General features: G+C 45.8%; 1 protein-coding gene across 5 annotated transcripts in view; it reads right to left on the bottom strand.

Moving 5' to 3' along the window:
• Positions 1 to 25,197, bottom strand: part of dync1i1a (dynein cytoplasmic 1 intermediate chain 1a) — a 279,043-nt gene that overhangs the window by 34,445 nt on the left and 219,401 nt on the right. For all 5 annotated transcript variants that reach the window (XM_043689901.2, XM_043689900.2, XM_043689899.2 and 2 more), the window contains exon 13: positions 3,337 to 3,470. In XM_043689901.2, the coding sequence (XP_043545836.1) occupies positions 3,337 to 3,470 (134 nt within the window). The remainder of the gene's footprint in view (positions 1 to 3,336; positions 3,471 to 25,197) is intronic.

Below are 25,197 nucleotides of genomic sequence, written 5' to 3'. Positions count from 1 at the left end.
TGATAATCCCCTGAACAGGGTTGGAAGGGATCGGGGGGCTGGGGGGTAATCATTGGGTGTGTGGGGCCAGTTGAGGGGTCAACTTAATAGTTACCCAGTAGTTAGATTAGATTTTAATTGTCTACCTCTTCCTGAGTGATTATTAACTTCACTGCAGTGAAACCATCCAAAAGTTCAGATTTAAACAAATATTTTTGGAGGCTTCCAGGAGAAGGGGAATTTCACATTTGAATCATCAATTTCCCTAAGTCAATTATGTCAGGGATTCTGCAGGTCACATACATAACTCCCATCTGCACTGCAGAATTGAATATCTGGACATGGAAAATCTAGGCCATTATGTCTAGCTAACTTCCAGTCCCTTAGGACCATTCCAGAATCTAATGAATTTTGCAAAATCATTACCAGGCAAGTCCATAGTTTGAGAGTTTTCTCTTTTGGAATCCTAGGATTAGGCTTTCAATATCTGGGAATTTGTTTAGCTCTAAGTTTTCTCCACAGTAATTTTCTCTGCTCACATTAATTACAATAATTTCTTCACTCTTAATAGCCCCTGAGTACCTTCTGCTTCTGAAATATAATGTGTGTTTTGTACTGTGAAGACAGTTTCTTCAATATCTCTGCCATCTCATATCCATAGAAATGTCACTTGTGGCAACCTCTAAGGATCTAATATTGATTTTACTTACTTTTTTCAGTTATTTATAAATTCTATTCCAACCTACATTAAATTCCTAGTTAGATTAGATTAGATTACTTACAGTGTGGAAACAGGCCCTTCGGCCCAACAAGTCCACACCAACCCGCTGAAGTGCAACCCACCCAGACCCATTCCCCCTACATTTACCCCTTCACCTATCACTACGGGCAATTTAGCATGGCCAATTCACCTAACCTGCACATTTTTGGACTGTGGGAGGAAACCGGAGCACCCGGAGGAAACCCACGCAAACACGGGGAGAATGTGCAAACTCCACACAGTCAGTCGCCTGAGGCTGGAATTGAACCCGGGTCTCTGGTGCTGTGAGGCAGCAGTGCTAACCACTGTACCACCGTGCTGCCCACTTCCAATTTTTCTGTTCTGTAAAATTTTTGGTAGCTCCCAATTGGCTTCCAGAACATTCCCAGTCGTAAGGCTTTCTAGCCTTCTTTGCAAAATTGCAAACCTCTTAACTCAGACCCAATATTAACTTCCAAAGGTAGATCTTTCCTGTCCAGCATTTGCCTCTTCAATGGAATATATTTTTGTTGAACATTCTGAATTGTTTATTGTTCTCCACTGTTTTGTTTATCCAGGGTAATTGTTCGTAATGCAAAATGGTCCCTGTATACTGTAGATGATGGCCATGCTATGAGCTGGCCATGACAGGCTGCAGAAACATCTGTACACGTGTAGCTGCTCCTGCACATGCCACGATGCTCCTGTGCTGCTGACACTATCTTCTGTGTGCAGTGACAGCAGTAGCAGTGCATGTACAGTCAAGTCCTACTGCAACTGCATGTGCTGCTGACATTGCTCCACTCTCTGGAGGATGAGGTGAGTGGAGTCAAAAGGGAATCAGAAAAGGTTTGTCTCAGGGCAGCAGGGAGGCTGGGGCTCACGATAAGGAGCTTCTCTTCCCAAATGGTGTCTTCGCAGTTGAAGGGTGGACAGGTTTCCCAGAGCCAGCAGACTATGTCTCCATGCCTGGAACATGAACAAGGAAGAAGACAAGGAGTAACAAATTGGGAAGGGGTCAGAGGCGCAGTGGTGCTGGTCCCTGGATACGTTGTCCCAAGTTCTGGATAGGGTTCTTCCCTCCCTGGGCAGCTCAGCTGCTGGAGAGGGCTGGCCTGCAGGTGGCAAAGGAGCAACAGCTGAGAGAAACAATTGAGGAGGGAAGGCTACCCCTCCTCCCCGACTCCTGAATCTCACATCCAGCTGAACCTTCCAGGGCCTGGGTGTTGCTTTCAGTCACTTCTGAGTTATCGAAGACCACCTAATGCATGTGGAGTTGCATCCATAGATTTTTCTTGTCATCAAATCTTACTGTTTCTTTATCTAAATCAACCGAAGTCTGTTCGCCCCTCATATTTACACAAGTAACTTTAAGATGCACATTTGGGACTGAAGAATTGCACTTTCAAACTAAATATGGAATTTAATTGCAATTCATTGATTAACATGATCACTATTTCCCAGATCTTTTATCTGGAAGATTATTAATTAACTTTACACCTTTGCAGAACAGTATATCTAAACCAGCATTATCCTTAGTTGGTTCAATGATGTACTACTCCAGGAAATTGTCACCAAGATATTCTACAGATTCATTTCACAGATCATCCCCTGCCAAGGTGGAAGACAAAAACCATTCAGTTCCTGCTTCCTGCTCTAGACCTACTTCCTGGCAAACATTATGTTCTAATCAAGACTGCTCAGAGCCTTGGCAGCATATGTATCCTTGGCCTGAGCTTTCAATAATATATCCACATTATTAGCATGATCATCAATTTCCAGGTCATAGCTTCAACTAACCCTCATTCATGCATTGCCAACCTCCTGATTTTTCCAGTTTGCATCTGACTAACTTGCCACATGTAAAATTGAGGTAATCAAAAACTCAATTTTGATGAGTTACCTTATTCATGCATAACCTTACTCATGCCAAGGCCTTTCAATTATCATGCCTGTGCGCCATATCCTACACTGGCTCCTGGATTTTAAAATGTAAATTTTTAAAAAGTTCTCATCTTTGCTTTTAAATATTGCCAATACCATACATCGGTCATTCTTTTTAATCCTCCCCAGTCCATTAATTCTGAGGTTTTATACTCCTCTAATTCTGGTCTATTGAACATCTCCAACTTTAATCACTTCCTCACAAGTGGCTGTGGCCTTCATCTGCCTCGGCACCAAACTTTATGCCCAAAACTTACATTACAGAGTGTTTTAGAAATACCTCTGATTAACTATTTGGCCATTTTGCTCTCATATCATCTTGTTTGGCATAGTATCTTAAAGAGTTTTATAAAACACCTGTAAAGTACATTTGTGTCATGTCTTCAAAATAGGTTATGGTCAATCGTGAATGCCATTGATGTCAGTAAAATACAGCTGTTATTTACTTCATTAAAACTAAAGGAGCCGATATTCTAGCATATTGACTTTATGTTGTAAGATAACAAGTTCCTGGCAGTCAAAACGATTCAGCATAATTGAGGTTTGTTAAACCTCATCAAAAATTATTATCCAATAAAAGTTCCAAATTTGTTCTTAATGAGCACTTAAATTTTTGCAGCCCCATTATACTAGAATAGCCTGCACAAAAAACAATACATTGTTCTAAACATTACCTGCCATGTCGACATGCCGTATAAATCATACCCTCCTCACTTCCTACAACAAAATTGTTGACATCTCCTGTTGGGAAAGCCATGCTGGTGACAGCTACAGGCTTTGACTTGTTGTAAACTAGCTCCATATTCTCCTAGAGGAGGAAAGAAAGAAAGAAAAATTGTTAGAATGTAGATTCAAGTTATTTTCCCTCTCATGTTTTTGCACCTGAAAACTATGGATGACACAAGCTGTCAAACTGTAAACATGAAACCTACAGGAAGTATCTCAAACTTATGATAGATTGCAGCATATGGGTCCATTGTGTGGAAGATGATCCAATATTTTGGGCACCAGAATGCATGTTTAAGCTTATACTTGGTAGACAAGTCAACAACTTATTTTCCAGCTAATAAATGCTGATTAGGGCTATATGCATATTAAGAATTGGCCTTAGTGTTTCAGCTCAGAGATAATATGTTTAGAGATATACTCACTTTGTAAGTCAGCAAATGGGATCAAACAGGTAATATGGGCTATGTTGCTAAGGAGATGCAAGGGAGTTCAAGAGATGCACACACAGGGAGACCACACACAGTGACAATAATTAAAAATAGGTCCTCTTGCAACTCCATCAGTTCACATTTGATTCCCTGTGTACACATTCATCTCTATTTTGGGAAGAATTTTGAAGCTTCAAACATCAAATTAACATGTCGCAGTATGGTATCTAGCTATGGAACTTATTACACTGTCGTCATCAGACATCCACACAAGTGCACTTTCTGTTAGAGTTGAATATTAATCAAGGGTGTGAAACAGATTAGATTCCCTACAGTATGGAAACAGGCCCTCAGCCCAACAAGTCCACACCGAACCTCCGAAAAATAACCCACCCAGTCCCATTCCGCTACCCTGTATTTGCCCATGACCAATTTAGCATGGCCAATTCACCTGACCAGCACATCATTGGACTATGGGAGGAAACCAGAGCACCCAGAGGAAACCCACGCAGAAACATGGAGAATGTGCAAACTCCATACAGACAGTCACCAGAGGCTGCAATCGAACCTGGGTCCCTGGCGCTGTGAGGCAGCAGTGCTAACCACTGAGCCACCGTGCCACCAACTGTTGATTTTTCCTCTCTGATCCAAGGATTCTCAGGACATCTCTGTGGTCTGTATAGCACTCCCTCAGTACTGACCCTCTGACAGTGCAGCACTCCCTCAGTACTGACCACTGTCCAAGAGCAATAGCTTAGTTAATTTAGCACACATAGGAGACTGAACCCAGTCTATAACTCACTACTCACTACCTTGGCTAAAGGCCTTTGAAGACATTTATGTGTAGATATTGCTGCTTTGCTCTATATTTTCTTGGATTTGACCTGTTGTGAACATCATGTCCACTGTATTGCTTGATAGATGGAGTCCACATTGCAACTCCAGTAGAAGCTGTTCAGCCATTTGGAGAAGCCAATTGAGGAGGATTTTTCACAATTACTTTTCCCTGTGGTGAACAGCAGGAATGCCCCTTCACAGTTATTGCAATGTCTCATTTTTGAGAAAGATGGCAAGAACTACAACATCTCAAATTTGCTGGCATGCTCTACTCCTTCAGATAGGAGAAAATCATTTGTGCCAAGTGTGTTTCTCTCCGCATTTCAATATTTTGGCAGGGATTCTACTTGCACCATCAGCCTTGTTGGCTCTCAGCTGTCAGAAGGCCCTTTCAACCTCACATGGGCCTGGGGGTGTGTTGAGATAGTGGCAGATAACATGCTATGGAATGTGAGTCAAGATTAGAATGGTGCTGGAAATGCACAGCAGGTCAGGCAGCATCCGAGGAACAGGAGAATCGAGGAGTTTCGGGCAGAAGTCCTTAATCAGGAATCAGGCTGGAAGTCTCGGGGGTGGAGAGAGAAATGGGAGGGGGTGTGGAGCTGGGGAGAAGGTAGCTGGGAGTGCAATAGGTGGATGGAGGAAGGGGTAAAGGTCGTAGAGGAGGGTGGAGCAAATAGGTGGGAAGGAAGATTGACAGGTGGGACAGGTCATGAGGATGGCGCTAAGCTGGAAGGTTGGAACTGGGGTAAGCTTGGGGGGGGGTGGGATAGAGGGGGAAGGGGAGGGGAAATGAGGAAACTGGTGAAGTCCACATTGATGCCCTGGGTTTGAAGGGTTCTGAGGCAAAAGATGAGGCATTCTTCTTCCAGGTGTCGGTGGTGAGGGAGTGGTGATGGAGGAGGCCCAAGACCTGCATGTCCTCAGCAGAGTGGGGGGGCTAGGGTGGGGGAGTTGAAATGTTCAGCCACAGAGCAGTGGGGTTGATTGGTGCAGTTATCACAGAGATGCTCCCTGAAGCGCTCTGCGAGGAGGCGTCCAGTGCAGAGGAGTGTGTATCGGGACCAACGGATACAATAAATGACATGGGTGAAACTGCAGGTGAAACTTTGATGGATGTGGAAGGCTCCTTTGGGGCCTTAGATGGAGGTGAGGGGTGAGGTGTGGGTGCAGGTTTTGTAATTCTTGCAGTGGCAGGGGAAAGTATCAGGAGGGGAGGGTGGATTGTTGGGTGTGGACCTGACGAGGTAGTTGTGGAGGAAACGGTCTTTACGGAAAGTGGATAGGGGTGGGAAGGGAAATATATCCTGGTGGTGGGGTCCATTTGTAGGTAGAGGAGATGTTGGCGGATGATGCGATGTATACGGAGGTTGGTGGGGTGGAAGTTGAGGTTCGGGGGGGTTCTGTCCTTGTTGCGGTTGGAGGGGTGGGGTTTGAGGGTGGAGGTGTGGGACATGGATGAGATGCCTTGGAGGGCATCAACCACCATGTGGGAGGGGAATTTGTGGTCTTTAAAGAAGGTCAAGGTCACCCAGATCAAGGACCTTGTTGAGGAAATCCTTGAAGTACTCCTTCCAATGAGCTCTGACCAGTGACGCCTCTGCAAAATTCTGGAAATCCAATGACAGGACAGGCACTTTAATAACAGTGTCTTTACTCAGACCAACAACTCCAGTATCAAGATTCCCTGTCAATCAGCTGTGTTCAGCAGACTAGCTTGTCTGTATGCTTGAATAATACTTTCAAAAGAAGATCTCTACTTCAAGCTATGTTAAATCAAGCAGCTACCAGGAGGACAGAGAAAAAGCCTCCTGAAAAACACAAAATCCCACTGGAACTCAGTGGAATCACTTACCAAAGATGGCCAAACTGAAGCAGCAGCAATCACAAAAAGTGCCAACCATCTTCAACATCCCACCCATCTGCCCCTTCAGATATCACCTCTCCACCTGTGGCAGAATGTGTGGATCCAGAATTGAACTCTTTCATCACTTCAGGACCCACAACTCCACAGTGGAATTAAGTCATCCTTCATCTTAAAGGACTGCTAAAGAAGGACAGAGAATGATTGAATCACATTTTCTTAATTAACTAAACACTTTACAATCCTATGGCATGGGAAACAAACAAAAGTGAAATAATCAGATTCCATCTGGAAAACAGATTTTAAATAATATATTGTGCTTAACCCAAAATTAAAACATTACATTCTAAATTCTGCACTTAATTAATTAATTAGAGGATAGGGCAGGATTTTCACAGTACAGATTCAATATAAAACGCAAGAATAGCAAGGCTATTACATTTTCAATACTTCACTTAAATTGGAAAAGATATTACACCAAGAACGATGGTCAGGATGTTATATATTTTGCACTACATGCAAGTTGAAAAATGGTGCTGGAAAAGCACAGCCAGTCAGGCAACATCTGAAAGAGCAGGAGAGTCGACATTTCAGGCATAAGCCCTTCCTGATGAAGGGCTTAGGCCCAAAACGTCAACTCTCCTGCTCCTCAGATGCTGCCTGACCGGCTGTGCTTTTCCAGCAACATGCTCTTCAACTCTGATCTCCAGCATCTGCAGCCCTCACTTTCTCCTACTACATGAAAGTTGGCAATTATGTTTTTATCTATTACTAGGTTCTTCAATCGACTATCTAAACATTTTACTTTTCTTTAACAATTACTGTTAAACTTAGTCTCTCTGCTTTTAGTGCTTTACCTGGCTTTAATATATCCTAATATATTATTTTGCCAAGTATTTACCATATATTTTAATTTCAGGGAAAATGTGTACAAATTGCATTGCCTGCGACATTCCTACGAGTCTATAGTATCCATAATTTCCTTTTTTGGTCTTTTCTTGAAAAGGTAGAATTTTATTCCCCAACTTGATATCATGCAGTGTGAATAACAATGATGTGATTGAAAACAGATTGACCAGAAGTTCCTGCAACCTGTCATCAAACAGCACCTGCCATGAGTTAGACTTCTGTTTGCCTGTTTAATCTCCATGAAAAAGTTTGTGGCAATTTGCTAGATGTGTCAAATAGAAAGTGCATGATGCTCTACAGGGCATCCGGATTCAGAATAAACAGGGCAAACAAATGTGTCTCTCTTTTCAGAAATCATGTTGAAGGATTCTGAAATATATCATGTAAGTATAAGCCTACATGGATGAATTCAATATCAAATCAGGCACAGAAATGGAGAACAAAAACTGAATTAAAAAAAGAGGGGTGGGAGGAACACCAAAAGAAAATACGCGTTTAATTTCTAAAATACAGTTAAAATCAGAAGGTATTTGCTGCAGCAACTAAGGCCCCAATTTTCAGCATGATGGACAAAGTCTCCATGACTAAGAAAACCCTGGAAGAAATTGGAATTCTAAGTCCCACTATCAAATTCAGAGTTTCTCAACTTCAGAGGCAGGATTTGACACAAGGAGGAGTGGGGAGAAAGTGAGGACTACAGATGCTGGAGATCAGAGTCGAGAGTGTGGTGCTGGAAAAGCACAGCAGGTCAGGCAGCATCCAAGGAGCAGAACAGTCAATGTTTCGGGCATTAGCCCTTCATCAGCTAATAGTTAGAGCTTATGCATTTTCAAAGGCAGTGTGTCATTCAAACGTCTTGACTTAAATCTTAAACTGACAAAATGTCTTGATGTTGAAATGCCCATCAGCCATGATTGAATGGCGGAGTGGACGCGATGGGCTGAATGGCCTTATTTCCATTCCTATTTCTTATGGTCTTTAATTGGACTTAGAAATTCCCTGATCAGAAACTCAGAGTATGCAGATTAGACCAGGTCTGTCCTCGGTACATTTCTTTCGAATAGCCAGGATACTGCTTTAGAAAGCTGAAGTATCCCTTCAGATATTGTTTCGGGCTACCTTGGGGGGTGGTTTGTGGTGGTGTCGGGTGTCCTTGGGTTTGGAGGTCAAATTTCCCTTGTGACTGCTAGCTGCTGAAACGACTGTGTAAAAGGTGCACAAAACCCTAGGAACCTCAAGCCGTATCAACTAATATCATCCAGTTTTGCCTTATCAAGATACGTCAACCTGTTTGGAATTGTCAAGTGTCCAAGCCTAATCTTTAAAGAATGACGCTACCCTATTTCTAAAATGAATGTAGCCTTCAATATAGAGATTGAAGTAACAGAAATATACTTTTTTCTTCTCCATGCATAGGTACTTGTGGATATTCAATAAGTTAGTATGGTAGGTGAAGGGGATAAAGGCGGTGGGTAGAATTAGACACGAAACTGGCATAGGATATGAGGGATTATGAGAGATAGATAAATGGTATCATTTTGCACAGGATTGGCATGGGGAGGTGGAATGAGGGGGAAGTGAGTGATGAGAAATGGAGGAATGTTTTAGATTTTTCCCCTTTGAAAAGGTAAGGTACTCATTTGAATCTGGTTCAGAGATTATATTTGGTGAAAGTAAGGCATCCTTTGAAATTGTGAAAAGGAATTCTTCAGCATAAAAATAAAGTGAGTGAACTCACTGACACTTGCAAAGTTGTCAAGAGTCAGTCTACAAATCAACAGTTCTAGCTAATCCAGGATGTTTTTTCACATAAAACCATTTTAGGATTTGCACAGTACGATTGTTTGGTAAATCAATCATTTTCACAATGGGTTGTCTTTTGATGGACAGCTCAAATTGCTTTTTGAATGAAAATGTTATCTTGCTATAGGGATTAATTGAAGCAATTTCAATGTATGACATTTCTTTTTAAAAAAAAATCAATGAATATGCATTTTTTTTCCCAACAGTAACATCCTGGTTATGTTCCTGCTGGATAATAACTGTATTGTCATAGAGATAGAAGGTCAAGAGGTGGTAAATGGGAGGGATAGGGTGCATTATCTTGCACAGAGTTTCTGTCTCTCTCAAGACCCATTAGAAATGGGTGGATTGGCATTGAGTAATGGGGCCACAAAAATGCGTAAATAGGCACAGGTTAGCAGAGGGTATGATGGGCTAAAGGGGATGGACACAGGGGCACAGAACAGTATGGCTAGGCCGTTGAGAACAAGGACATTGAGTGATGAGAGCAGGACGAATGTTCAACCTGTTTTTAAAAATGGAAATAAAAACAGGGTTCCAGAATGCTGGGCAAACTTTCCACCTAGCTCAGATAGAGAATTGATAGCATCTTTAGCCCATCCCATGTCACTGGTTTGACTTCCAATGCATACCTCTCCACTCCTCCACCCCTGACTTCCAGCATTAAAGGAAACGGAGTCATGAACATATACCTGACCTAGCACTTTGTGGTCAGTTTGCTTCCTATGGTACAAATACATAATCTCAAACTGCTCAATGTATTTGAACGACAAACCAGGCTGCAAACTCTCATTTCTACAAACCAACAGTGAAGTGGCGCACCCCAATCAGAAAAACATCTGGATTTCCAACACTTCATATATCCAGCCTCGCTCACATTGCTGTGGAATCTGTACTTTAAAAAGCAACTGCTATAAATTTTCCATTATTTATTACTGTTACGACCCATTATATTCGAATCATTTGCAATATAAATGGAAGAGCAATGAAACAATTGCTTAAATGGAAAGATTTTAACATCAGTATGAATATGACAGAAGGAATGTGATTCTAATCAAGTCTCAGTACAGTGGGTGAGAGTGAGAGAGTCACAAAGAGAGAGAGAGAGGGCGAGGGAGGGGAAAGACAGGGCGAGGGGGGCACGACGAGAGGGCGAGGGGGGCACGACGAGAGGGCGAGGGGGGCACGACGAGAGGGCGAGGGGGGCACGACGAGAGGGCGAGGGGGGCACGACGAGAGGGCGAGGGGGGCACGACGAGAGGGCGAGGGGGGCACGACGAGAGGGCGAGGGGGGCACGACGAGAGGGCGAGGGGGACACGACGAGAGGGCGAGGGGGACACAAAGAGAGGGCGAGGGGGACACAAAGAGAGGGCGAGGGGGACACAAAGAGAGGGCGAGGGGGACACAAAGAGAGGGCGAGGGGGACACAAAGAGAGGGCGAGGGGGACACAAAGAGAGGGCGAGGGGGACACAAAGAGAGGGCGAGGGGGACACAAAGAGAGGGCGAGGGGGACACAAAGAGAGGGCGAGGGGGACACAAAGAGAGGGCGAGGGGGACACAAAGAGAGGGCGAGGGGGACACAAAGAGAGGGCAAATGGGAAAGAGAAAAAGTGAGAGAGAGAGAGCGCGTGCGCAAAAGTGAGAGATATAGAGAGAGAAAGAAAGAAAGAGAGAGAAAGAAGGGGAAAGAAGAGAGGGAAGGAAAGAGGGAAGGAAGGAGAAAAAGAGAAAGAAAGACAGGAAGAGAGAAAGAAACAGACAGAGCTAGAGATAGAGACAAATGGAGAAAGGCAGAAAGAGAGACAGATAAAGAAAGAAAGGAAGACAGAAAAGAATGAACAAGGGGGAGGGAGAAAGAAAGAGGGGGAGGGGAAGAGAAAGACGGAGGGAAGAGAAAGACGGAGGGGAAGAGAAAGACGGAGGGGAAGAGAAAGACGGAGGGGAAGAGAAAGACGGAGGGGAAGAGAAAGACAGAGGGGAAGAGAAAGACGGAAGAGAAGAGAAAGACGGAAGAGAAGAGAAAGACGGAGGGGAAGGGAAAGACGGAGGGGAAGGGAAAGACGGAGGGGAAGGGAAAGACGGAGGGGAAGGGAAAGACGGAGGGGAAGGGAAAGACGGAGGGGAAGGGAAAGACGGAGGGGAAGGGAAAGACGGAGGGGAAGGGAAAGACGGAGGGGAAGAGAAAGACGGAGGGGAAGAGAAAGACGGAGGGGAAGAGAAAGACGGAGGGGAAGAGAAAGACGAAGGGGAAGAGAAAGAGGGGGCAGAAAGGGGGGGGGAGAGAAAGTGGGGGGGAGAGAAAGTGGGGGGGGAGAGAAAGTGGGGGGGAGAGAAAGTGGGGGGGGAGAGAAAGTGGGGGGGGAGAGAAAGTGGGGGGGGAGAGAAAGTGGGGGGGGAGAGAAAGTGGGGGGGGGAGAGAAAGTGGGGGGGAGAGAAAGTGGGGGGGAGAGAAAGTGGGGGGGAGAGAAAGTGGGGGGGGGAGAGAAAGTGGGGGGGGAGAGAAAGTGGGGGGGGAGAGAAAGTGGGGGGGAGAGAAAGTGGGGGGGGAGAGAAAGTGGGGGGGGAGAGAAAGTGGGGGGGGAGAGAAAGTGGGGGGGGAGAGAAAGTGGGGGGGGGAGAGAAAGTGGGGGGGAGAGAAAGTGGGGGGGAGAGAAAGTGGGGGGGAGAGAAAGTGGGGGGGAGAGAAAGTGGGGGGGGGAGAGAAAGTGGGGGGGGAGAGAAAGTGGGGGGGGAGAGAAAGTGGGGGGGGGAGAGAAAGTGGGGGTGAGAGAAAGAGGGGGGGAGAGAAAGAGGGGGGGAGAGAAAGAGGGGGGAGAGAAAGAGGGGGGAGAGAAAGAGGGGGGGGAGAGAAAGAGGGGGGGAGAGAAAGAGGGGGGGAGAGAGAAAGAGGGGGGAGAGAAAGAGGGGGGAGAGAAAGAGGGGGGAGAGAAAGTGGGGGGGAGAGAAAGAGGGGGGGAGAGAAAAAGAGGGGGGGAGAGAAAGAGGGGGGAGAAAGAGTGGGGGAGAGTGTGGGGGAGAGAAAGAGCGGGGAGAGAAAGAGCGGGGAGAGAAAGAGCGGGGAGAGAAAGAGCGGGGAGAGAAAGAGGGGGGAGAGAAAGAGGGGGGGAGAGAAAGAGGGGGGAGAGAAAGAGGGGGGAGAGAAAGAGGGGGGAGAGAAAGAGGGGGGAGAGAAAGAGGGGGGAGAGAAAGAGGGGGGGGAGAGAAAGAGGGGGGGAGAGAAAGAGGGGGGGGAGAGATAGAGGGGGGGAGAGAAAGAGGGGGGAGAAAGAGTGGGGGAGAGTGTGGGGGAGAGAAAGAGTGGGGGAGAGAAAGGGGGGGAGAGAAAGAGGGGGGAGAGAAAGAGGGGGGAGAGAAAGAGGGGGGAGAGAAAGAGGGGGGAGAGAAAGATGGGGGAGAGAAAGAGGGGGGAGAGAAAGAGGGGGGAGAGAAAGAGGGGGGAGAGAAAGAGGGGGGAGAGAAAAAGAGAGGGGAGAGAAAAAGAGAGGGGAGAGAGAAAGAGGGGGGAGAGAGAAAGAGGGGGGAGAGAGAAAGAGGGGGGAGAGAAAGAGGGGGGAGAGAAAGAGGGGGGAGAGAAAGAGGGGGGAGAGAAAGAGTGGGGGAGAGAAAGAGTGGGGGAGAGAAAGAGTGGGGGAGAGAAAGAGGGGAGAAAGAGGGGGGAGAAAGAGTGGGGGAGAGTGTGGGGGAGAGAAAGAGTGGGGGAGAGAAAGAGGGGGGAGAGAAAGAGGGGGGAGAGAAAGAGGGGGGAGAGAAAGAGGGGGGAGAGAAAGAGGGGGGAGAGAAAGAGGGGGGAGAGAAAGAGGGGGGAGAGAAAGAGGGGGGAGAGAAAGAGGGGGGAGAGAAAGAGGGGGGAGAGAAAGAGAGGGGAGAGAAAGAGGGGGGAGAGAAAGAGGGGGGAGAGAAAGAGGGGGGAGAGAAAGAGAGGGGAGAGAAAGAGAGGGGGGAGAGAGAAAGAGGGGGGAAGAGAGAAAGAGGGGGGAGAGAAAGAGGGGGGAGAGAAAGAGGGGGGAGAGAAAGAGGGGGGAGAGAAAGAGGGGGGAGAGAAAGAGGGGGGAGAGAAAAAGAGGGGGGAGAGAAAAAGAGGGGGGAGAGAAAAAGAGGGGGGAGAGAAAAAGAGGGGGGAGAGAAAAAGAGGGGGGAGAGAGAAAGAGGGGGGAGAGAGAAAGAGGGGGGAGAGAGAAAGAGGGGGGAGAGAGAAAGAGTGGGGGAGAGAAAGAGTGGGGGAGAGAAAGAGTGGGGGAGAGAAAGAGTGGGGGAGAGAAAGAGTGGGGGAGAGAAAGAGTGGGGGAGAGAAAGAGGTGGGGGAGAGAAAGAGTGGGGGAGAGAAAGAGTGGGGGAGAGAAAGGGGGGGAGAGAAAGAGGGGGGAGAGAAAGAGGGGGGAGAGAAAGAGGGGGGAGAGAAAGAGGGGGGAGAGAAAGAGGGAGGAGAGAATGGGGGGAGAGAGAAAGAGGGGGGAGAGAGAAAGAGGGGGGAGAGAGAAAGAGGGGGGAGAGAGAAAGAGGGGGGAGAGAGAAAGAGTGGGGGAGAGAAAGAGTGGGGGAGAGAAAGAGTGGGGGGAGAGAAAGAGTGGGGGAGAGAAAGAGTGGGGGAGAGAAAGAGTGGGGGAGAGAAAGAGTGGGGGAGAGAAAGAGTGGGGGAGAGAAAGGGGGGGAGAGAAAGAGGGGGGAGAGAAAGAGGGGGGAGAGAAAGAGGGGGGAGAGAAAGAGGGGGGAGAGAAAGAGGGGGGAGAGAAAGAGGGAGGAGAGAATGGGGGGAGAGAGAAAGAGGGGGGAGAGAGAAAGAGGGGGGAGAGAGAAAGAGGGGGGAGAGAGAAAGAGGGGGGAGAGAGAAAGAGGGGGGAGAGAGAAAGAGGGGGGAGAGAGAAAGAGGGGGGAGAGAGAAAGAGGGGGGAGAGAGAAAGGGGGGGAGAGAAAGGGGGGGGAGAGAAAGGGGGGGAGAGAAAGGGGGGGAGAGAAAGAGGGGGGGAGAGAAAGTAGGGGGGGGGAGAGAAAGGGGGGGAGAGAAAAGGGGGGAGAGAAAGGGGGGGAGAGAAAGGGGGGAGAGAAAGGGGGGGAGAGAAAGGGGGGGAGAGAAAGAGGGGAGAGAAAGAGGGGGGAGAAAGAGTGGGGGAGAGTGTGGGGGAGAGTGTGGGGGAGAGAAAGAGGGGAGAGAAAGATTGGGGGAGAGTGTGGGGGAGAGAAAGAGTGGGGGAGAGAAAGAGGGGGGAGAGAAAGAGGGGGGAGAGAGAAAGAGGGGGGAGAGAGAAAGAGGGGGGAGAGAAAGAGGGGGGAGAGAAAGAGGGGGGAGAGAAAGAGGGGGGAGAGAAAGAGGGGGGAGAGAAAGAGGGGGGAGAGAAAGAGTGGGGGAGAGAAAGAGTGGGGGAGAGAAAGAGTGGGGGAGAGAAAGAGTGGGGGAGAGAAAGAGTGGGGGAGAGAAAGAGGGGAGAAAGAGGGGGGAGAAAGAGTGGGGGAGAGTGTGGGGGAGAGAAAGAGTGGGGGAGAGAAAGAGTGGGGGAGAGAAAGAGGGGGGAGAGAAAGAGGGGGGAGAGAAAGAGGGGGGAGAGAAAGAGGGGGGAGAGAAAGAGGGGGGAGAGAAAGAGGGGGGAGAGAAAGAGGGGGGAGAGAAAGAGGGGGGAGAGAAAGAGGGGGGAGAGAAAGAGGGGGGAGAGAAAGAGGGGGGAGAGAAAGAGGGGGGAGAGAAAGAGGGGGGAGAGAAAGAGGGGGGAGAGAAAGAGGGGGGAGAGAAAGAGAGGGGAGAGAAAGAGAGGGGAGAGAAAGAGAGGGGAGAGAAAGAGGGGGGAGAGAAAGAGGGGGGAGAGAAAGAGGGGGGAGAGAAAGAGAGGGGAGAGAAAGAGAGGGGAGAGAAAGAGAGGGGGGAGAGAGAAAGAGGGGGGAAGAGAGAAAGAGGGGGGAGAGAAAGAGGGGGGAGAGAAAGAGGGGGGAGAGAAAGAGGGGGGAGAGAAAGAGGGGGGAGAGAAAGAGGGGGGAGAGAAAGAGGGGGGAGAGAAAGAGGGGGGAGAGAAAGAGGGGGGAGAGAAAGAGGGGGGAGAGAAAGAGGGGGGAGAGAAAGAGGGGGGAGAGAAAGAGGGGGGAGAGAAAGAGGGGGGAGAGAAAGAGGGGGGAGAGAAAGAGGGGGGAGAGAAAGAGGGGGGAGAGAAAGAGTGGGGAGAGAAAGAGTGGGGAGAGAAAGAGGGGGGAGAGAAAGAGGGGGGAGAGAAAGAGGGGGGAGAGAAAGAGTGGGGAGAGAAAGAGGGGGGAGAGAAAGAGGGGGGAGAGAAAGAGGGGGGAGAGAAAGAGGGGGGAGAGAAAGAGGGGGGAGAGAAAGAGGGGGGAGAGAAAGAGGGGGGAGAGAAAGTGGGGAGAGAAAGTGGGGGAGAGAAAGAGGGGGAGAGAAGCAGGGGGGAGAGAAAGTGGGGAGAGAAAGTGGGGGAGAGAAAGAGGGGGAGAGAAAGAGGGGGGAGAGAAAGTGGGGGGGAGAGAAAGTGGGGGGGAGAGAAAGAGTGGGGAGAGAAAGGGGGGGAAGAGAAAGGGGGGGAAGAGAAAGGGGGGGGAAGAGAAGGGGGGGGAGAGAAAGGGGGGGGAGAGAAAGAGTTGGGAGAGAAAGAGGGGGGAGAGAAAGAGGGGGGAGAGAAACAGGGGGGAGAAAGAGTGGGGAGAGAAAGGGGGGAGAGAAAGTGGGGGGAGAGAAAGAGGGGGGAGAGAAAGTGGGTGGGAGAGAAAGAGGGGGGAGAGAGAAAGAGGGGGGAGAGAGAAAGAGGGGGGGGAGAGAAAGAAGGGGGAGAGAAAGAAGGGGGAGAGAAAGAAGGTGGAGAGAAAGAGTGGGGGAGAGAAAGAGTGGGGGAGAGAAAGAGTGGGGGAGAGAAAGAGGGGGGGAGAGAAAGTGGGGGGAGAGAAAGTGGGGGGAGAGAAAGTGGGGGGAGAGAAAGTGGGGGGGGGGGAGAGAAAGTGGGGTGGAGGAGAGAAAGTGGGGGGGAGGAGAGAAAGTGGGGGGGAGGAGAGAAAGTGGGGGGGAGGAGAGAAAGTGGGGAGGAGGAGAGAAAGTGGGGAGGAGGAGAGAAAGTGGGGGGGAGAGCGAAAGTGGGGGGGAGGAGAGAAAGTGGGGGGGAGAGCGAAAGTGGGGGGGGAGAGCGAAAGTGGGGGGGGAGAGCGAAAGTGGGGGGGGAGAGCGAAAGTGGGGGGGGAGAGCGAAAGTGGGGGGAGAGAAGGAGAGGGGGGGAGGGGGAGAGAAAGAAACAAAGGGAGAGAAAAAGGGAGAGAGAAAGAGCAGGCATTATTTGCAGTTTTACTGCAAGCTGTGGTCCTCCTACCTTTACTCAGTCTTTTTTCCCCTGGTCTAATCTCTGCCCACTTACTCTGATGCTTTACATCTGTTTTGGAATTTCCAGTTTGCAGGGTCCAGCCACATCCTCTTTTCCACGGACAAATATCCCTTCATTGTTTTTACCTAGTTGATTTTAACCCTTCTGCAAATCCTCTTGCAAGGATGCCTGCCTTGAAGAAGTTTTCTTCCTCTCTCTACAAGGATCTCAGGAAGTGCCTCTCCCACTGCAACTCCCAGGTACTCTATGCTACTTTCTCCCCACCCCTACCCTCCTCTCACTTATCTCTCCACCCTTCAGGCTCTCTGCCTCTATTCCTGATGAAGGGCTTTGCCCGAAACGTCGATTTTACTGCTCCTTGGATGCTGCCTGAACTGCTGTATTTTTCCAGCACCACTCTAATCTAGATCCCTTTACACGTCCTTTTCCCAACATGGTCTCAGGGTTCTCTGCTTCTTCCTGGAGCAGAGGCCTGAACTGTCCACCTGCTTTCCTCAACCAAGGACTCCCCAGCACTGACCCACCTTCCACACTTCCATCCTCACCTACTCTTCCCTCCTGCAACAGTGATAGAGCTCCCCTTGTCCTTACCTACCATCCCACCAGCATCTACATCCAGAAGATCATCAGCTGGTATTTCTGCCACCTCCAGCGAGATGCCATCACCAGACACATATTCCTCTTCCCTCCCTTGTCTGCTGTCTGCAGGGACCGTTCCCTCTGGGTCACCCTGGTCCACTCTTCATTCACTCCCAACATCCCCCCACAGCCCCATAGCATTCCCTGCAACCACCAAAGTGCAACACTTGCCCATTCACCTTCTCCCTCCTGAGTAACCGAAGGCCCCAATATATACCTTGCAGGTGAAGCAGCACTTTACCTGCACTTCTCACAATCTAATCTATCGCATTCACACCTCACAATGTGGTCTCCTCTACATTGGTGAAACGAAGCGTAGACTAGGTGACCACTTCGTAGAACATCTACGTTCTGCCTGCAAAAGACTAAGCTTCCAGTTGCCTGGGCCTTTATTCCTGATGAAGGGCCTTTGCCCGAAAAGTCGATTTTGCTGCTCCTTGGATGCTGCCTGAACTGCTGTGCTCTTCCAGCACTACTAATCCAGATCTGGTTTCCAGCATCTGCAGTCATTATTTTTGCCACTTTAACACACCACCCTGTTCCCTGGTCAACATCTCTGTCTCTGGTTTGATAGTGTTCCAGTGAAGCTCAGTGCAAGCTGGAAGAACAAACTCATTTTCCGCTTGAGGACCCTGCAGCCCTCTGAACTCAATATTGAGTTCAATAATTTTAGGGCCTGAACTCCCCTGTGTCTTCGTCCCCTACCACACACAATAGGCCTTACTATCACATAGTCTTCCATTATACACTAGCTCTTGTCAGCCACTAACAGTCCCCATTAACAGCTATTCACCCTCCACCCACATAGTTATCAACTTCTTTGTCTGTCCAACCGTTCTTCTCTCTCTTTGGGCTCTATTCCCACCCACCGTTTACTCCTTACCCCCCTCACCCAACCCCATCTTCCACATATAAACCAACATTTTCCTAGCTACTATCAGTTCTGAGAAAGGCTCACCGGATCAGAAATGTTGACTTCGATTTCTCTTCATGGATGCTGCGAGACCGGTATATTCTAGAAAGTGCCCAAACAGTTTGACATCTAACAGTTTTTCCACATAGCCATTTAGATATGTAGTTCCAACAAAAATAAAACTTCCATTTTGCATCAAAATCACAAAAATGCTCATCCAACACACCAAGTGAGATCAAGATATACAATAGAAGCATTTGAAAGATCAGTATTTTTTATCCAGTGTTAACCCAACTGAAATCACATGATATTCAATGCACAGTGATATATAGCCTGGCTGAATGCCCATGAAGCACAGTTTCAGTAGCCTTAGGAAGATTGGAATTGTTGCATAATGAAGTAGAACATTAAAGCAAAATAGAGGGCTTTCCTGAGCTAATATTCACTTTGACACACCAATATTAATGGTTCAGTGACAAGATTTTATTTCTTTCATCACGAGTCTACTAGGAGAAAGTGAGGACTGCAGATGCTGGAGCTCAGAGTCGAATGTGTAGTGCTGGAAAAGCATCCTAGGAGCAGGAGTATCGATGTTTTGGACATAAGCCTAATGAAGGACTGATGTCCGAAACATCGATTCTCTTGCTCCTTGGATGCTGCCTGACCTGCTGTGCTTTTCCAGCACTACGAACACAAGTCTGTTGTTGAATTGTGTTAACTTTACTAAAAGTTATAATAATTGACATTCAGATTTTATTTAAAAAGTTAACCCCTTCATAAAAAAACGGAGATGAATTTTTATAAAAAACTGAGGAAAAGGCATGTTGATTAGAAAAATCATTTTCATCACTTCACACTCAAAGTACATATTTCAATATAATTTACTTTGTTTTGGATGTTCATTACAGATTTGATTGTTTTTCAATAATGTCCCTTTCAGTTTCAACAAAGGGACACTGTATAGAGAAACTCCTGAAACATGGAAATCCAATCTTCTCCTTTGTAGGCATTTGAATTGTGAATATTTCATTTGAAAACTTCACATCTGTTGTGCACATTTTAGTATCTTTTACATTTGGCAACATGTATGCTACACTAAATTTTAAATAGCTTCGCAACACACACCTGTTACACTTATATGTAAGCGATTATTAGTTGATCTCTTAAACAGAGAGTTAAGGGACAGCAGCAAAACGAAAGGCCTCAGCGGTTATTTATGGCTGTAAGTGTGTAGGGGTGTATGTGTGTATGTTTCTATATGTGTATTGGGAGTTTAGAGAGAGAAAAGAAATTAGCAGAGTTTGTGGCCTGGGGCAGTAGCAGTCAGGGTCAGCCAATTTCATACATCTGAATCTCATTCAAAGGTTGCACAATATTTGCATGCATGTTCCAGCACTGAACTTTCTCTGCTCGTTTCCATATCTCCTTATACATTCTCTGGAGCATCTCACATGAGACCCTCAACTCCCTTCAGAGTCTCATGCTAGTTGAGATTGAAAATGGTTTGCCTTCCTCAGACACTATCCCTCTCCTATTCAAAAATGCCGTAAAATCTTCCCTAAAAGAACACCCTTGATTCCACAGTCACCACGTATTACTGACTCCTGTCAAAATTCTCTGTCCTGCCTTTCAATATTTTGTCACTTCCATGATTGGTGCCGATTTTTCTGCAACTCTATTTAAATTTCATCCTTGCATCTGCACTCAAACAGTTCTTCTCAATCTACACCATTATGTACATCCCCTCCAACTGTGGTAAACCATCCATCTTCAACTTACATGAACTTTACAGCCGACACAGCTGACCACATCATCTCCTTCCAATGCCTTTCAACCATCAAGTGTGGACTCCAGATAGAGTCATACAACATGGAAACAGATCCTTTGGTTCAATCTGCCCATGCCGACCACGTTTCCCAAACTAAACCAGTCCCATTTGTCTGCGTGTGGCCCATAACCCTCTAACCCTTTCCTATCCATGTGCCTCTCAATGTCTTTTATATGTTGTAACTGTACCTGTGTCTACCACTTCCTCTGACAGCTCATTCTATATTCGAACCACCTTGTGTGAAAAAGTTACCTCTGATCCCTTTTAAATCTTTCTCCTCCAAAAAATTATTTTCTTAGTTTTGAACTCCCCTACCCTGCAGAAAACAGGGATATTTGCTATTCACCTTAACTTATGCCTCTCATGATTTTATAAACCCCTATAAGGTCACCCCTCAACCCCCTACACTCTGGTGAAAAAAGTCCCAGCCTATCCAGTCTCTCCTTTTAACTTAAACCCTTCAGATGCGATATCACCCTTATAAATCTTTTCTGCACCCTTTCCAATTTAATATTGTCCTTCCTATAGCACAGCGACCCGTACTGTACACAGTACTCCAAAAGTGGCCTCACCAGCATCCTGTATAACCACAACATGACATCCCAACTCCGATACTCAATGGTTTGAGCAACGAAGTCAAGCATGACAAATGTCTTCTTTACCACTCTGTCTACCAATTATATAACTTTCAAAATGCTATGTACTTAAACCCCCTCACTGTCTTTGTTCAACAACATTGCCCATTAACTGTGTAAGCCATGCCCTTGTATGCAACACCTTGCATTTATCTAAATTAAACTCCTTCTGCCACTCCTCAGCCATTGGCCCAGTTGATCAAGACCTCTTTGTACTCAGAGTCAGAGATGTACAGCACAGAAACAAACCCTTCGGTCCAACTCGTCCATGCCGACCAGATATCCTAACCTAATCGGGTCCCATTTGCTAGCACTTGGCCTATATCCCTCTAAACCCTTCCTATTCATATACCCATCCAGATGACTCTTAGATAATCTTCTTCACTATTTACTATATCACCAATTTTGGTATCATCTGCAAATTTACTAACCATGGTTACTATATTCTCCTCCAAATTGTTTAAACCAAATGATAAAAACAGTGGACCCAACACTGAACACTGCTGGTCACAGGCCTCCAGTCCAAAAAAAAATGAACCCTCCACCATCACCCTCTGTCTCCTACCATCAAGCCAATTTTGTATTCAATTGACAAGCTCTCCCTGAAACCCATGGGATTTGACTTTACTAGTCTACCATGCAGAACCTTGTCAAAGGCCTTGTTAAATTCCACATAGACAACAGCTACTGCCCTCAATAATCTTTGTTTACATCCTCAAAATCCTCAATCACATTTGAGAGACTATTTCCCAGGCACGAAGCCATGCTGACTATCCCTAATCACTTACCTATCCAACTGTGGCAAGAAAGTCTCCTGAATGGTTTCCCTTCCTATCCACACATCATTACTGTGTGGCTTTCCCTTAATTCTCATCTACATTTGCCTCTTAGCATTACCCAAAGAGATGGGACCAGAGTTTTTGCAGAGTTATTGAGAACGCTTCTTTTTGAGGGATTAAGTATGAGTGGATTTAAATGTTTTGCATGGGTTGTCATTAATTGGACATTTTCTAACAGCACACTCCATAACAAATGTTTATTATTTTATTTTATTTCAATTCATCTCAGCATGATAGATACTGGGTGGGTTAACATGGAGGATCCATGTGTACATTTCTGAAGTTTAGAGCAATGTTATTACCCAATGGCCCAATTCTTGCGTGCTACCTTGATTACAAAATGTTTGAACATTGTCAATCAAGTCTTGGCCCTAATAAAATTCAAAAATAACGTCCTTTGATTGTTATCCTTATGCACTGTTACTTCTCATCTTTACTTCAATTACATTCAACACCGTTAAATGCACCAGATTTGTCCAAATTCTCCATCATTTAGATAAATGGGTTAACCTTCGATTACCTCTGCTATTACTTATCCAATCGTGGCCAGGGAACTCACACAAAAGCTCTCTTCTGTTTCCTGCACCATTATCCTTGAAACTATCCTTGGCACCATTCTATTCCTCAACATACTGCCCCTATTGACAGATTCGAAAGACACAAGTTCTCTCTCTATAGATGCTGCTTGATTTTCTGTGTGTTTCCACATTTTCTATTTTTATTTCTGAAGACCTGAATGTACATCGAACATATACAGCTCTATTTCACCAGCAGCTCACTTGGCCCATCTGTTGTCAATACCAGTTTTGGATGAAAAATAAACTCTTCTGACTAAACAAAAAGAACAAATATGATCTTTGCCATCTACCATAACTCTATTCCCCTTTTCTGGCAAATTGTTCACAAATTCTGCCTATTTATCACTGAGGTAAGTTTCTGGTCCCTATATTTTCTCCATCATAAAAACTATCTACTTTCACAACATTGTCCATCTTAGCACTTGCTTCAGCACTGCTGAAAGTCTCATTCATGCCTTTGTAACTACAGACTTGAGTATAGCAATGATCACCACGCAGTCTTCTATCTTCGATTCTCAGTAAATGAGAACTCAACTTAAGAAAAAATGCCACATGCAACCTACTTTTCATCAAGTAGTTTTCTTCCGTCATTCTTGTGGCTTTATCAATATCTTGATTAGTAATTCTCATCCTCACGTTGAAATCACTCCATGGCAATTCCACTTCCAATCAGAGCACTGTTTATTTGTTGAAATCACTGTGATTCTAACACTGCTGATATTGTGCCTGTGCTGACTTTCTTTAAGTGGAACTCACTTAGTCTCACTACACTGGCTTTTCTCCATAGCCCTGCCAACTATTTTTTTCTTCAGATAATGATCCAATTCCTTTTAAAAAGTTATGATTAGTACAGTGCCTTGTCTTAACCTTGTAGTCTGCCTGACATTGAATAGATCAAATTATACATTGCTGAAAAACCACATGATTATCCTCCCATATTCAGTTGTTAAGGATAAGTTTGCTTTTCCCAACATAAATGGCGAAATAAGTCCTTACGGTTTCAACAACAAGAATGGATAAGCTGCAAGTGACCACTCCCTGAAAAATTTGCTATGCTGTCAGCCAGCATGTACAGATGATAATTCCTTCAAATAAACATGGAACAGTGCCAATCCTTCCCTGGAAAAGTACAGATTTACTACCACCCTGTAGTAAATTTGACCCTTGTAGATTTAGATCAACAATACAGTTTTATACTTCATTGATGTAATGCAAGAATGTTCCTAGTGTAAAGGCAATAAAAGTAGTGTTTTCACCAGCCTAATATGCCCAGAGCTAGTTACATTCAGGTCAACTATTCTGCCAAGTTTGAAAGCATTAGCAACTTTATAATACATGCTTGACAAACATAATCAAGCCATCCCCTCTATTTCAATACAAATTTTAGTTTGGAGAGTCGGAGGCTGAGGGGTGACCTTACAGAGGTTTATAAAATCATGAGAGGCAGGGAATAGGATAAATAGACAAAGTCTTTTCCCTGGGGTGGGTGATTCCAGAACTAGAGGGCATAGGTTTAGGGTGAGGGGAGAAAGATATAAAAGAGACCTAAGGGGCAACCTTTTCAAGCAGAGGGTGGTACATGTATGGAATGAGCTGTCAGGGGAAGTGGTGGAGGCTGGTACAATTGCAACATTTAAAAGGCGTCTGAATGGGTATATGAATAGGAAGGGTTTGAAGGGATATGGGCCAAGTGCTGGCAGGTGAGACGAGATTGGGTTGGGATATCTGGTTGGCATGGACGGGTTGGACAGAAGGGTCTGTTTCCATGCTGTACATCTCTATGATTCTATGTACTCTTCTTCATTTAGAAGTATCCCTGACCAGAGAAAGTGGATAAAGGTTAAAGGGGGAAAAAAAAAGCAATGTGCTCAGGATGGCTAAATATGATTTTAACAATTTAGTCTTGTGAAGGCAAATACTGTGATGAAGTGTTTGGAGGGATAGCCAGTGCAAATATTGTAAAATGTGGTTTTAAATATTTACTAATATTTTCAGTATCAGTGGGTTGCACTATTGACAACCACAAAGCAGTCCTTAATGCAAAAATTAGTCAACTCGAAACACATTTCAAAATGCAAAAATGAGATATGGTAATTTCTTACTAACCACTTGCAATTTGGATCAAAAATGGCATAGGTACAGAATGTTATTAAACTTTCCAGCCACCTGTGTGTCTACCTTGGATTTCAGCTTTTGCAGTTTCTTTTAAAATCTCTCATTAAACTTTCCCGGTCAATTTGTCTTGGATACTAGGGTAATAATACAATAATGATATTGTATGGCACTAACTGTGATATTAAAATTATCACTTGATGATCCAACCATTGTTAAAAATGTTCATTGTCCCCTGCAACAAGTCCACAAATATAAGAGCCAATACAAGAAAGGCACTGTAACAGATAATCTACCATGTTCCAATATATTGAATTGCTTAATTTTCTGACAAATATTAACCCTACCATAATAATTTTCATTCTTTATAAAGGCTTGTAAATATTAAGAGAACGTACAACAATGCTTTCCTGGTGTTTCCATTCTCTGGTCATCTTTATATACCCTATAATACTTAGCATATGTTCAACTACTGAGCCAGGAGGACTGTTGTAGCAATTGGATGTACAGTGCAATATGTTCTGATAACATGACTGTTCTGTTCCTGTACAATCCCGCATTATAAGAAAATTGCGTAATAGCAGGACTACTTAAACCAATGTGACTGGAATTGCATTATCGCCACAGGTAAGGAAAGTTCTCTTCCTACAAGTAATGGTCTAAATTCTTCTATCACAGTATAGCCAATTCACATTGAAGAAACACTTTTATAGCAGAACAGCTTGTGCAAGTATTTCAAATTAAAATAATGCGTGGCTGTATGCTTAAAACATTAAATATCTATTGGAAGACTTCCTGTCTGCCAAACATCATGCACCGTAGCATAGAAGCAAAAGCTGTTCCTGGTTATAATATTCCTGCATAAACTTAGTGAATTAGGATGTGCAATAGAGAGGAGCATTATGCCTGCTAAGGATATAGACATATCTCTGCTCTCAGCTTCTGTAACAGTCATACAGCATGAAACAGACCCTTTGGTCCAACCAGTCCATGCCAAACGTAATTCCAAACTAAACTAGTCCCACCTGTTTGCACCTGGCCCATATCCCTCCAAATCTTTCCTATTCATGTAATGCTCCAAATGTCTTTTAAATGTTGTAAACTGGATCCATATCCACCTTTCC

This window comes from Chiloscyllium plagiosum, unplaced genomic scaffold (assembly GCF_037043375.1).
Source record: "Chiloscyllium plagiosum isolate Xiang-an unplaced genomic scaffold, Cpla_swu_hap1 HiC_scaffold_5, whole genome shotgun sequence".
NCBI classification, from domain to species: Eukaryota; Metazoa; Chordata; class Chondrichthyes; order Orectolobiformes; family Hemiscylliidae; genus Chiloscyllium; species Chiloscyllium plagiosum.
Note: the sequence above shows the minus strand (reverse complement) of the source record. Positions and strands in the feature narration are given on the sequence as shown.